This window comes from Oryzias latipes, chromosome 6 (genome assembly GCF_053564925.1).
Source record: "Oryzias latipes strain Hd-rR chromosome 6, Olatipes_Hd-rR_3.1".
NCBI classification, from domain to species: domain Eukaryota; kingdom Metazoa; phylum Chordata; class Actinopteri; order Beloniformes; family Adrianichthyidae; genus Oryzias; species Oryzias latipes.
Genome location: NC_136242.1, coordinates 865,220 through 880,026, shown reverse-complemented (window position 1 = coordinate 880,026; position 14,807 = coordinate 865,220). Strand labels below are relative to the sequence as shown.

The 14,807-nt window shown below is 40.4% G+C and overlaps 1 protein-coding gene and 1 long non-coding RNA gene across 3 annotated transcripts in view; one reads left to right on the top strand and one right to left on the bottom strand.

Moving 5' to 3' along the window:
• galnt18a (UDP-N-acetyl-alpha-D-galactosamine:polypeptide N-acetylgalactosaminyltransferase 18a) overlaps positions 1-9,676 on the bottom strand; it is a 267,871-nt gene extending 258,195 nt beyond the window's left edge. For both annotated transcript variants that reach the window (XM_023955406.2, XM_023955408.2), the window contains exon 1: positions 9,182-9,676. In XM_023955406.2, coding sequence (XP_023811174.1) covers positions 9,182-9,428 — 247 coding nt within the window. In that variant the 5' untranslated portion in view covers positions 9,429-9,676. The remainder of the gene's footprint in view (positions 1-9,181) is intronic.
• The window catches only part of LOC144992368 (uncharacterized), a 31,315-nt gene continuing 25,180 nt past the window's right edge, over positions 8,673-14,807 (top strand). The window contains exon 1 of the long non-coding RNA XR_013656254.1: positions 8,673-9,076. This is a non-coding gene — a long non-coding RNA (uncharacterized LOC144992368). The remainder of the gene's footprint in view (positions 9,077-14,807) is intronic.

Sequence of the window (14,807 nt, the reverse complement as noted above, 5' to 3'; positions counted from 1 at the left end):
TGTTTTGATTTGAATTTTGATTTGAAATGGTTTATTTCAAGCAATTAAGTAGAAATAATACACCAAAGCAATATAATCATCAGTTGTACATTCATAAAGTAACTAATCAAATGTATGATAATTAGACATATTAAAAAATATTGCTTGAAAGGGAGAGGAAGGAAGCAAATTTATATAATCCCACCCCGTTATACTATAACCATTTTATTACATGATTTATCAATATCCGGTTCCCAGTTTTTATCAGACAGAATTAAAAATCATAAGGTATCGATAAAGCACATGACAAAGATGAATTACTTAAAATATTATGTAAAAAATAACTATTTTAGAAATCAACATGACAAATGCAAATCAGTCATCTAAAATATATGCAGATTAAGTTACTTATAAAAGTCATTCATATGATTAAAACATAATGCTATGTCAGTAAAATGGACCCAACACTGTTTCAGGAATTTTCATAGCAAAATTTCATCAAGTATCAAAAGTTAAAAACATGTGCAAAATTATGCTACATTAGGAAAGATTTTTGAATCAATTTATGAATTTTTTGGAGCAAGTGAAGTAATATAATTAAACATTGATCAATTTAACCATTTTCAATAAGTGATTAATCATTTGTTTTTCTTTTTTATATTTTTTTTTTCTTTTTTTTAATATATTAAAGTAATGCTGTAAGGGAAAAAATAAAAGGGTCCATTATCTGTCGATTGTCCAAGGTTGGCATTTCTTCTTCTGCTGAATAACAGCTGGTCTTCTGGGTTCAAAAACAAGTTAATAGTTCTCTTCCATGTTATGTCTGCAGACATTAGATTCAGGTCCATATCCTTCTTCAGCTGTTATCAGCTGCTGTGAAAGTTGAGGTCAAGTTGTCTGCATGTCAGAGCTCTGCTGTTTTTCAGGTGACGTCAGACGATGGAGAAAGTGATGAATCCAGGTGTCATATTTCTTGAAATTATTTGGCTCTTTGATTTATTACTGCATGTTGTTTCAGGCAACCGTAATCAAGCACTTTTCAAAATCCTTCATGGTGTTCACAACCAAAACCTTGGCCCGGTCCGGTGGACCGAGTGGTTTGATGTAAATCCTGCAGCCTTTAACCCAAGTGTTCTCGATCTGCTTCTGCTTCCTGAGAAGCCTCGCATGTTTGGAGATTTCAGCATTCCTTTTGGTCAGATGGTCGTTCAGATAAACAGCAGATCCTCTGAGATTTTTACGTTGATTCATCAGAGCTAGCTTGTGTTTTTGATTCACAAACCTGATGAGGATCGCTGGTTTATCCGTCTCCTTTCTCCTGGGGAGCAGGTGGCAGGTCTCAATGGTGTTGAGATCCAGGGAAATCCCTTTAGATGTGAGAAATGAATGTATTTGCTATTCCAGAGACTCTGCACCGCTCGCCGGTTCACTGCTAGCTACGCTAGCGCTAGCATTAGCAGTGCTTGCTCCTGCTGTCAGTTTCGCTCGAGGCTTGATTGGTACTCCAGTGAGAATGACATTATTCATCCTTATTTTCTGTTCCACATCGTCCAGTCTTTTCTCCAGAATGTCGACCCGGTTTTCTCGTTGCTCGTTTTGAGCCCGAAATCTTCGGAACTCTTCCATCATTTCCAAAAGTGGCGTTAGCTTAGCCGACACCTGATCAATAAAGCTTTTCATCGTAGCTTGAATACCATCAAGAGTCTTTTTGAGGTCTTCGTATTCCTGGGTTTTCTTAGGGGCCATGGTCAGCTCTCTTTTTTGGAGAAAATCAACTTTTTAAGTAATTTGAAGATAGTTGTATCCGCAGAGAGACACGCCACGCGGCCTGCCCGTAACCCGGAACCAGAAGAATATGGTTACCTGCTGACTCCAAACTCAACGTTCTAGAAAAAAAAACATATAAAAACTTAAATAAAATGCTACTCAAGCCTTTTTAGATATATTTGGAAGAGGCTTACTTAGACTCCACTTATTACCCCCAAAACTCTGCCCACTGTTCTTTTTTTAAAAGTGACCTTCCAGCCTCATTTTAAATCTATAACCAAATTAGACAGCCTAACAAATGCTGCCAAGACAAATATTGATGCCATTAAATCAGGGTGCACTGCCTGGCCAAAAATAAGTCACAACAGCATTTTCTTGGAAAGCCTTTAGCTTGTGTGTGTGCATTCACTGTGGCATCATCTTAGTAAGCTCATGCAATGTCACCACATTTATTTCCATCCAGAAATGCATTAATGTTCATCAAGAACATGCAGCGATTGATGGGAGGGTCTATTTAAAGCTTTGCAACATCATATCCCCAACATCCAACCTGGGGCGACTTCTTGAGTTTCAGCGCTGTGAAACTGTCCTTTCATGACTATTTAGCTCTTCGTTTCATTGTTGTCAACAAAAAATAGTGTAAAACTAAACTACAATAGAAGGATACGACTATTTTTCTATAATGGGTTCATGCGTTAAATAAAAAAATTTATGTACAGTTTCACTGCCCTGAGTTATAACGATTTATATCCTTTAAGCAAAAACTATGAGTGTTTGTGGTAATCGTCCCCTCAGATCTGTAAAAGAATTTAGTTTCTCTCTACAGTATGCATTAATGTTTGAGTAGAAACACATTAAAAGGCTTTACAGCACAAAGTTTAAAGTCACGAAACAGAACCTCAGACATGGTTGACGGATCTGCTGCTGAAAAGCAAAGAGCTCTTGCTTCAGAAGTCAAGAGTAGATGGTGGGTCAGTGTTGGCAGTAAAAATTTTGAAACTAGTTCCAGAAAGTCTCTGAAGCCGTAATGCAACACCACATCAATATACTACCACCACTGTGTTTGACTGCCGGTATGAATTTTAGTTAGCCACAGGCTGATCCAGATGAAGACCTTCCAGAAAGGTTCAGTTTTGTCTCAACAACACACACACTATTTTAAGGAATAATTTATGATGTTTTTTTTTGGGTCATTATTCAGAAAATGCGGCTCTAGTTTATTTTGTCAACCAGTAAACAGTTTTCCAAAAAGCTCCTCACTGCATCACTTTTAGTTCTGTACTGCAGCTTCCTTAAAGCACCTGGGCTGAAGTGCTGCCATATTAATGATGTCTGCCTAATAGTTCTAAATAAAGTACCCTCTACACATATGGTCCTAAAGAGGGTACACAAGAATGCAGGTGGGACCAGAGACAGACAACTCTCAAAACGGGTACCTTTTAGGTGCTCCAGCACAGGTGCCACAAGAAAGGTTTTTACGCTTGCAAGCTCACAGCACCAGAAGTGTTATGAAATGTTCAAATGCAGCAAAATAAAGATTGCCTGATCCAAATAAGATCTTCAAAAAAACAAGCTGATTGTCAGAGCAAATCATTTTGACCTTTGCCAATGCTGACACGCTGCAAAAATACAGAATCTCTCCCAGAGAAAAGATCTCCAGGATGAAGACTCTAGCCGCCCACCAGACCTGCTCAACACCACATGTGTGAAAAACACCTTCATAAAGAAGAGTCATTAAAACATTCAAACACAAAACCAGCATCGTTGCCTTTGCACCAAATCTTATTCCTGCACCTGTTCATTTAGAATGTCAGTGTTCTCTCCGTTTCCCTGAGAACATCGCCTCCTGCTGCAGGCTTCTGAAATGGGAAAACTACCAGAACAACAACAGAGTTCAACACACAATCACATACTTTACCGGCTCCTACACAGAAAAGCATTGATAGATAGTCTCAGCGGAGCTGAAAAACATGTTTTTCACTGCAACTGTCATATGTAAACTGTCATAGGTAAAAATTGAGAATAATAAAAAGGATGTCAGTATGTCATCAAGGAACCCAACCCACAGAAAATGAATATTTCTGTTAAAACTATTTTACTTTCTTAAAATAACAACAAATCCTGAATTATTCTGTAACTCAACCTCAATTGTACACAAAAATAGAAAAGTAAGGTTTTAGCTGCATTTTCAAAAAAAACATCAGAACTGTCAAAACAACTATGACATTTTTTTCTACCCCATCCATTATATTGCATTATCCTAATTCAAACGTATCAACTCTACAGACCAGTCTTTCTGTATTACTAACAAAGCATAAACACATAAACACATCAGCCCCCAGCTGATAACCTAGTCTGGCACCAGCTTCTAGAGGCGGGCGGAGTGTGGCGAACACTCCTGAAGCTACATTTTACTCAGCGGCTATAACCCTGCAGCCTATGCAGATTCTCCCAGTTCAGCACACCATCAGTCTGCCATTCTCCATGCTAATGAAGAGTGCTTTTATCAGAACATCTCTGCACTCAGACCAGGCTGAAGTGAAGTGCTGCATTAGAGAACACTGATGCTGGCAGGCGTCTGTCAAAGTTAGAAGCTCTCACTGGAGCTGAGTTTATGCGTTTGCGCTTTTTGATGGACCTTCTGCTGTTCTTCGAGGCCGGACCCTCTCTGTTATTTCCTTTTGTTTTCAGTGTTTTGTCCTTGTCACATCTTCACCTGCTTTCTTTTGATTGTCATCCTGTCTTCAGAATAGTCCGTTCTTGTCTTTTAGTTATCTGGTTTTCTGTTTTTTTTATCAACCCCTTTTGTTTTGCTAAGTAAAGTTTCTGCCGCCAACTCGTCCTCCTGCATTTTGGATCTTAAAACTCCATTCCCTGACATTCTTGGGGGTTGATGCTTGTTTTAACTTTCAGCTTTAAAATCCCATTCTAATCATCTTTTGATCTGTTGTAAAAATGTTCCCAGTGGTCTTTTCATGATTACACTATTTATAGCCGGGGCTGAAAGTAAGCCAGTACAGTCCGGTACTGCGTGTGGGTATAAAACCAGGCGGAGGTACGCCGCACCGACTGGAAGATCAGCTGTGTGGCCGCTCTTTGCTGCTTTAACACACGTACAAAAGCAGCTGAAAAACAATACGTTATTCATTTCTGAACACTATTGTGATTGATAGTTCAAGATAAAACCTAATGCAATGGCAAAGGTGAAACATGCAGCAAAGAAATCAATTTAAAAAAAAAGTTATTAAAAAAAAAGAACAATGCAGGGAAGATTGTTCAAGAGGAAGACTGCAAGCGAGGATGAAGATGTGCAAGCTAAAATTAAAAGAGAAGAAAATCAGAAAGGAGGTGCATTCTCTGCATTTATCAAGTTCTTTAGTACAATAATCAATTAAAATAATTTTTTCCACAAAGTCCCATCTACATTTTTATGTACAGTCAAGATTTATTCTCAAATGCATTTATTTATATTAGTGGTGAAATGATTCTCTTGAACAGTTCATTATTTGTGGTTGCCAACATGGTTCATAGTGGATTTTGGTTCATTTTCAAAGATCAGATTCTCTGACCTAAAATTGATTCAGTACATCTTTAACCAAAACTTCCACCAGTGTGACTTGGGGAGAAATACAGTGAAGCTTCCAGATTCCTTGGATTTCATTCAAGATTATCAAGTGTAAATTAGTCACATGTCTTTGCTAAATTCAAAGTGTTTCCACACATTGGACCTGAATGATAGGCTGATCCGTTTTTGATGACATCACATGTGTGTCTGCTGTGATGGTACTTAGTTGTTTTTACGTTATAGTAAAATAAACCTACGGTGCCTCAATCCACATGGTATTTTCCAATATCAATTATGATTGATTTATTTCATTGTGAAATGATTTCATAATGGTATTGTTTGATTTGACTCAATTAACAACTTGCATCAGATATATCAATTTGGTTGAATAAATCGATTCTTTGACCAATCATTACACCCCAATATGCATTTATTGTTATTAAAAAAATGTAAGTTGACGTAATTTGTCAAAGTACATAAACAAAAATCTACTTTCACCCCTGTTTTTACCCAAAATCAAAAATCACGTGTGGATTTCTAGGACATAGTTTCTGCAGAGCAGCAGGAGTTCATCAGACATTCACCTCTGAGTCGTGGATGGGACTCATCATCATCCATTTGTATACTCTCCCACTAGCTTACAGACCCTCGCGACCCCAACCCAACAGGGGAGCTGTCCAGCCATTCAGATGTACACAGATCTGATAGTCTGCACGTGGATGCATCAAAATGACGCTTGTGGCCTATCGACTGTAGCACTTACGTCACAACTACAAGTTTTTTCGTCTTCACAACTATTTCAAAAAAGAAATACTCAGAAATGCATTTTTAAGCATAATTTTCTTTATATATGCTCTCTAGCATCAGAAAAAAGCTACAAGAACGAGATAAAACACCTGAACATTGTAGTGGGTCTTCAATTTGTGTTCATTCCAGTTCATTTTAGCCAAATTCTTCTGCACTTTGTTAGGTTTTACAGCACTTTGGTCTACTTTAGTTTGTATGAAGAAATGTCGATCGTTGCCTCTTTCCTTCATGTAAAGGGGCGGGGTAATTACTGTTGTTTTACTTTCATTGCAACATTTAATCTATGAGCCACCTCACATTTAACCCCTCACATCAAACATCATCATTGCCTGTTCTTTGTCTCTGTGAAAACGTCTGCAGAACCTTGTCCATGATCAGTGTGACCCAGATGGCCCTGATTGGCAACTGACCTGGGGCCTCATTTATAAACGTTGCGTACGCACAAAAGAAGGCGTACGCCACTCGCAATAATTGATATTTATAAAAAGCAAACTTGACGGGAAAATGTGCGGTCCTTCACGCAAGCTCTGACCCAGGCGTACGCACAAAAACGGGTGAAATGAGAAACGTCGACACCGTCGGCAGATGGAAGAAACACGTGAAAGTGACAATGACAATACTGCCTCTCATAAATAACATGAAGACTTCACAAAGCAAGTCTTACAATTAACAGCCTACACGAACACCCGTTTGATCGATCAGCAGTCAAACAAACAAAAAAATCAAATGAAAATTACAACAGAAATTCAAATGAACACTTATTTGCAAAAAGAAAAGTGAAATATGTTCTGCAATGCAATTCATCCTCATAAATAATGTAGTTAACAGAACGAAATAATGTACAAAACTGATATTCTCATCAATGTGTCCGTCTGGCGGAGCAGATATAGGTGCAATTAGACGGACGGACGGACGGACGGACAGACAGACAGATAGATATATTAATTGTCCACTGGGGAAAGTTGTTTTCATAGTAAAACATTTCTTCATAAGCTACGGAATTATGGTATTCATGCATATGCCTTTAGTTTGTTTTATTTTTGATAAAACAATGTATGGCGTATATCTCAACCATTCAGAAAGCAACAGGAAATTACATTTGCGCTGATCAATTTCCCATTTCCACGTGGATTATTACCGACATCTGCAGCTTGTCAGATGCAATTAAATGGATGGAAATAAAATGCCCCATCACAATGCATAATGACGCACAATGGCTGATCTTGCACTCTTAGAAGATGTGGCAAATGGAAGAATTCAGAGTGAACGCATCTTTAGACAGCAAGAAGACTTGCTGGCAAACGAGGACGAGTGGCTTATTGAGCCGGTTCTGACTTCCTCGAGCCGTCCTGTTGGACCTCTGCTGGCTTTTGGGGGGGTGTCACCCGGTGCATCTGGCGCGTCGGTGTTCCACCTGCGCCTCAGTCACCACTCCACTTAAAAGGGATTCCCCAATTATTGCCGCCAGTCTCTCATCAAGAGGGGTCAGCTCCGGTGTCCCCTTTCCCCCACCCGTGGCAGAGACACTCTGGCGATGGAGCGCTAGATGTTTTTTTGCCTCGACTTTGATGTCCGACCATTTCTTTTTTATTTCGGCCACGGTCCGAGGTTGTGAGGCTACAGCATTTACGGCGTCTGCCACCGTTTGCCACTCAAGTGCCTTTTTGGCATTAGTAATGCCCACACTGTGCCCTCCAAACAACATTTTTCTCCTCTTTTCCACCTCACCAACGATAACTTCTACTTCCTGTAATTTCGTTGTACATGTACAATGACAAATAAAGATATTTCAAGTTACGTTTTTTTGATTTCCTCTCTGTGTTTGCCATGATTTCTTAATCAATGAATATTAACTTGTGGGCGTTTCACGGACTATTTATGGGCAACTATGGGCGTGTCATGAAGCCGCAAAAGCTGTGCTACATTTAGAATTGATTGTGATTTATTAAGGGAAAAAGCCCTAGGATGTGCGTGCGCACGGTTTTAGAAATCCGAATATTTCTGTGCGTACGCACGTCCTATGTTTCATCCGTACACCACTTCTGACGCAAATCCTACGCAAAATTTTATAAATGAGGCCCCTGATCTGATTTCTGCATCGACACCAGTAGTTGGGCTGAGTGAACTGCACGCATGGCCATAATGCAAACACAAATAGTTCCTTAAAGTAGGACGCAGAGTGTCAATGGGCCTGATGCTCAGCTCCTTCTAGACTCAAATCACTGTGTTGCAGGATGAATAAATTAGAAAGCAATCAATGAGCTGCTTTCCACTCATGTCTGAGAAGAGGAAAATCTTTTGTCCTGTAAACACATCGACTTCCTCCAAAGGAGGATCAGAAGAAAATGAATTTCCCTGCAGCTTTTTTCTTGCCTGAACCCTGTCATCCATTTTCTGCTCTGACATTCTCACTCCAGTTTCAGGAAAGTTCTGCATTGTCACTGAAGTGAAGCTGCAACAAGCTGCCACTCACTGTCAGAGAGACAAGCGAAGTTCTGCAGCTGTGAGCTACAAACACATGCAAACGAGGGCAGATCATCCTCCTTAGCTCCTCGTTTGGCAGGAACAAGTCAGGCAGAGACAAAGCACCCTGCAGCCACAAAGCCTCCAGCTGATGCTTCCTACAGGAATAAAACTTTTTTTCATCTGCTGTGAAGAAAAAACCTTTTCTGACTTTTGTGCAGATCAGGGAGGTTGCCTGATTCTGTAACATAAAACTGTGAAATGCTGTGGAAAAGAAAGTAAAGAAGATCACACAACTGAAGATCCAACATCTGCATCAATCAGCCTTTGATAACCCTCAATTCATATTATGATGATGTTTGCCGCCTGCAGCCTCTTTTCTCTCTGTCAGAGTTGAGATGAAGAGAGGAGCTGCAGGAGCAAAGGAGGAGATGGAGCAGCTGTTTGACTCCGGAGGGAAACATCTGCCTGTCTGCTGCAACTTCAACAAAACAGGTGAGCACAGGTGTGGGAATCGCTTATTGTGCTCCTCCCGCACATCTGCGTGACTGATGCTGCTTTCCAGACTCACAAACAACGGCGCGCGCGCACTATGCTGACCTTTGATGTGTTCGTTCACGACGCTCTCCAGCCGGTCCAGCCTCTGGATAATCCTCAGGGTCTCTCCTTTGCTGTCCTCCTCCAACTTTCGGCCCGCCTTTTCCCCGCCGCCGCTCTCCGCCACTTTCGGACTGTTGGCCACATAGTTGGTGATCCAGCCGACGTAAAGGAGACATAAGATGTTGGTCATGCCGCTCAAGATCACGCACGTCGACACCAAAGTTTTAGTTCTCCTAGTGCACAGCATCGCTGCATCCTTCCGCGGGCTGCTCCAGCCCGTCGCCTGCGGAGGATGGAGACGCGGACGCGCGGTCAGCCTACTCCTGCGCTCTGTGCTCCTTGTGGGGGATCCCCGCGTCCGCCGTGATGACAGATCCTGACTCCGGAGTCCCGCGGAGCAGCTGGGGAGTCAGCTGAGCTCAGCCGCTGCAAAAAGAGGGGAAACGCACGGTACCTACCCGCCCCCGCTGCACTCCTGCAGACCAATGAGGGAGCAGAGGGCGGGGTTTGATGACTCCAGCTGGAGGGGGTGGGAGGGGCGTGGATGCATGACAGCACACGGAGGATGGAGCAGATTATCACCAGGAGACAAAAGTGAGGAAACCACTTAAAACCTAACTGGTGGAGATGATGGAGAGCGCATGCACATCTGTCAGAGAGTGTGTTGGAAACAAACTTGGATGATTTCATCTAAAGGTGTGAAAACTTTATTCTATTAATAATCTGCTGTTTAATAGGCTGCATTTCATCACGGGAGGAATGCTCCTAGATCAGTTTTAGCTGCTTTGAATGCAGCAACCTTCAATGAAGCAAAGGTAAATGCTTAGTTAGCTGAGTAACTTTAATACTTTAGAATTAAACCATGGGCTGAAAACTCCCAAAAATCAATAAATGTGTAAAAAAGAAAAACCTGAGACTTTTTTGTCAAAAAATATCACTAAATAAAAGTTTAAATGAGTGAAAACTTATCTGTGAAATATTTAGCTAAAGTGTGAAAGAGTTGAAGAAATGAAGGAGCCAAAAGTCTGCTGAATGACTCAAAGGCTGAAGGATCTTTATAGCTGAAAGTTTACTGAAGATTTTAGTTCCGGAAGAGTGTAGGGTAGTAACCTCCTGTCCTGAAGGAGATGAACGTTTAATATCAAAGGCTGACAGCATTATAGAGCGTTAAGAAGCAGAAAACCATATAAAACACCAGGAATCACAAAAAGAAAAAACCCAAAAGAATTACCTGAACAAAACTGCCACACATATTTTGTACATCACTGACAGACAGCAGCAACTATATAAAAAAAAAAACACTTGTGAGGAACGAGAAAACTGTTTGAAATGACAATGATCTACACTTACAGATCAGTGGGTCCAAACTTTTTAAAGTTTTAAACGTCTGTATCAACGTCAGGCTCAACACTTTTTACTCACTTTTTTGGTCCGGTGGAGGCGTGCACAGGGCGGTTACTGGCAAGAAGACAGCTAAGGTACACTCATAAGTGTTTGTGACATATACCAGAAAAACCATGAGAAGCAATGAACATCTCGTTAAAAATGGTTTTGATGAGTCTGAATGAATCCGACCACATTTCAGTGAGTCTCATCATTGTGGTGGCATTGTTTTAATGGAATTTGTAAGGAACTACAAGGTAGCTTTTAGGATGGCGTCACAGTAGCACTCAGCGCATAACGAGACACAAAAACGCCTGTAGAAGCATTTTCAGGTAAGTTTAACTAAACGTTTACTAAAGGGCAACCGATGTTTTATATTTGTCGGCTGCTCGTTTGTTGCTACATTCCTACTCTGTTTACGTCAGCCCTTTTGGTTCAGTTGTTCCGCTCCGATTGTATTCAGACAGAGGAATCTCTGAGCGAACCGAGGCTCAGTCCAATTGGAAACAAACCAAGACCACCTCCAAAGATGGGTCAGAGAGCGGTTCCTGTTCCCGGACCAGGATGGGTGGATTCAGACTGAAAATTTGTTCCGGATTATTGGAGGACACAAACTCTCGTTCACTTTAACCGAACCAAATGTGTCCAGTCTGACTGCACCCTAAGACCCTTTTTTTAATCTTTGTTGTTTCTGGACGCAGATTAATTTTTAATATTAGTGAGAAACATCAAAAGTAGAACAAACGAAGCTAAATGTTTGGAAGAATTCGTGTGCCTCTGAAACAAAAGCTACTGTAAATGTAACATTTTTAAATAACAAATCTGAAACCCATGTGGAAGTTGTCGGGAACTAATGGTGTACACTGTAAAAAAAATTAGTTTTTACGGTAAAACGCCGGCAGCTGTGGTTGCCAGAAAAGTACCGTAAAAATTACGGTAAACATTTTTTCATTTTTACGGTAAGAATGTAATTTTGTTGTTGATTTCACGATTAAAAAACTGTCATCCACTCAATATTTCACATCAGAAAAAAAAGTTTTTACTTGCAAACAAATCAATATTTCACCCTAAAATTAACACATAAAATTGTATTTACTAAAGCATAAAAATCTGTGGTTTTGTCAGTAAAAAGTTGTAAAAAATAACAGTGTTTGACTGTTTTAAGCATTATGGAAAATTTCCGTTAAAATAACAGTACGATTATGTATTTTTTCAAAAGAATGAGTGTACTAATTAAAATTTTTTATCAGTGAACTGATTAACAGGAACTTTAAGTCAAAATAACAATTTAAAACAGTTTTATAGTTTACTAGGTTTTCCTGTCGTGGTTTTACGTTTTTTTACTGTTAAATATACCGATTTTATTTTTGAAATTTGGGTCTTATCCTAAAATTCAGGAGACCAGGCATGGTGACAGAACCTAAAACATTTAATGTGTGCATTTGTTATTTTTTTTTTGCTGCATAGAAACGCTGCTCTGTTGCACAGGCAAAACAAAACAACCTGTTTGGTGGAGCAGTGGCGGGACAGTGACCCCAGTGCTGCTGCCATCTTCTGGTGAAATGTCTTCTTTTGGAAAAAATTTGTTTTGTACTCCAGCAGTGCTGCTTGTCACTTATTCAAGATTTTCTTCAGAGGCTGCCTGGTGGTGAAATGGTTAACACTCTTGCCTCAGGTCCTGGTTCAAATCGCAGCCGGGTTCTGTATGGAGTCTGCATGTTCTCCTCAAGCATATGTAGTTTTTTTCCCCTCTGGTTTTCTTCCCACAGTCCAAAAATATCCTTCATGTGTTCATTGGGATCTCTAAATTACCCCTAAGTGTGAGTGTGTGTGTGAATGAGTGGCTCCAGCAACCTGCGACCTTGAAAGGATTTCAGCAGGTTCCGAAAATGGATGGATTTTTCGGAGGAGCAGGTAGTTGGCCGGCGCCTGATCTAGATCTTCCTGAAATCTGACTCCCTGTGGAAAAATCCTGTCAGCTACATGAAATGAAAGCTATAAAAGCAGAGACAGTGGAGAGGCAGGAATCAGCAGGAGGAAGTCATTAGAATGCGTGGGACAGAATATTGTGATACTGCTGGTAGATTGTCACGGCCCTGGGTCGTGTCGGTGTGTTTCTGGTGCCTGCCCTTTTTATCCTCCTCCTGTACAGGTGCAGGTGTTTGGAAAACAGAGAACGGCGATCAAAGATCCGCTGTTGGAGCTCTTGGTATGACTCTTTCTTGTGGCTTTTTGCCATCCCATGATCTGCTGCTTCAGCTCTGCAGCTTCTCTACTCCCCTGCATCACTCATCTGTTTGGCCTCTGTTTGTTTGCTCCATTTACAAACGTACATTCCTAAACACACATGCAACACAACATCTTCACACTTTGTGTTAGTTTGTTATTCTTTATATTAAAGTACTTCGAGCGCTAAAACTGGCTTCGTCTCTCCTCTTATTTGTTACGGTCCAGAGCCAATCGTAACATCTATATAATATAGTACAGTTTGATTTGTGGATTGGTTATGTGTCAGTATGCTCACCACGTTTTCCAGATACGTGTACATTTTCTCAGTCCTGTCAATCTTGTACTTTGTTTTAGTCTATAAACCCTTACAGTGGTAAAAGAAAAAATCACAAACACGACTCTCCCATTATGTGTTTGAGGGAATTTAAGCTCTAAATATATATTACCAGGATGAACATACACTTGATGACAATAGATTGTCATTTAGATAACAGAGATCCTTCTTAACCATTGTGCTATCTTAGATGACCCCACCCTTACATTGACGTGTTCTCTACCATGACAAAGGTGGATAAAGGTGGAAAGATTTCATGTAATCCATGGACACCAGCGAAGATCACAAATCATCGAAGAAAAAAGGTTCAGAGCACTGTCTAGTGGGTCTAGCTGACCTAACTCCCAACGTTAAAGTGCCTAGGGTAGCACAATAGTTAGACAATCTCATGACCACAGTTTTCGTTTTTTGCTATTTTTAACTCTGTGCCAATAGAACAGACTTATCCTAGTAAACAGAAAAATATAAGCAGAAATTTTCTTTAAAAGTAAAAATATTTCCTTTACCTTCTTCCATCAACATTCAAACAGACCTCTTTCGTTTTGTCCTGTAGCCACAGAGAAACATTTCTTGGTGAGCTTCATCGTCCCATGCAGCTGGAATCAGTGTGAGCCCCTGAACTGTACTGGATCTCTAGCAGCTTCTTCATCAGCTGTGAAGCTCAAAGCTGGCTTATCAAAGGGCCACAGATAGAAAGTGTCAGGAGAAGCTGCAGGCAGAAAACACAAAACATCAAACTGAAAACTAAGACGTCACTGGGGTCCGTTGGGCCCTTCTTAGAGGGCTTCCTACCATTGTTGGGGTTCATTCGTGGTTCAAGTTTGAACCAGCTCTCGTGGTCATCAAGGCATCCGTCTGTGTTTTGGGCTGGAGGAAACTACCTATATCTGCCTTCCAGTGTGACATCTTTGGTAACGTTTCCCTCAAAAGTAAATTTCAGAGAAAACTGACCTTTGGAAACCATGAGAAAAGTCATCTGCATCAGATCCTGAAGACATGAACCCTCTGTCATCTACAGTAAGACTATCAGTGTGTAGATTCTACGAGCATCCTACAGGCACTCACGTATCACATGTAGCATTTGCGCAGTCAGTAAGGAGCCACCTTACTAAGGACTCGAATGTGGCATAAGGACACTGTATGACAGCATCACCCATACATCATAAGTGCGTGTAACTTAGATTATCCATACGAATACTTCACCATACACTTACCACGCGCACAGCAATGGTACATTCCATTTTCTTGCTATCCCTAAAGGTGCCCAAAAGAGCCTCAAGGAACTGCAAGACACCAGCGTTCACCTTAAGATCTGGCCACTCCTCTACTGTATGATAAACCCAAAAACTTGCTGAACCCATACAAGTCCATCTGATTAGCATTAAAATCTGATTAGCTTTAAAAAAACCTGGAATTTCTATTAAAAAAAAAAAAAAAAAACAGTCCACATCGCTGCAGGCGGATCAACCTCACAAATAAACGCAGGATTCATGAATTTCCCTTTTGAATAAATTTCCCAACTTTTTTGTTTTTTAGCACACAAAGTAACATTTAATAAACTGTCAATCATTCAACAATGAAGATAGTAGATACTGTTGCTTACTTTCAAAAGATTCCTTCTCTAGTTTCTTTCTGCACGTTTTCCACTTGCTTTCTTTTTTTGTAGTTTTTACAGATTCT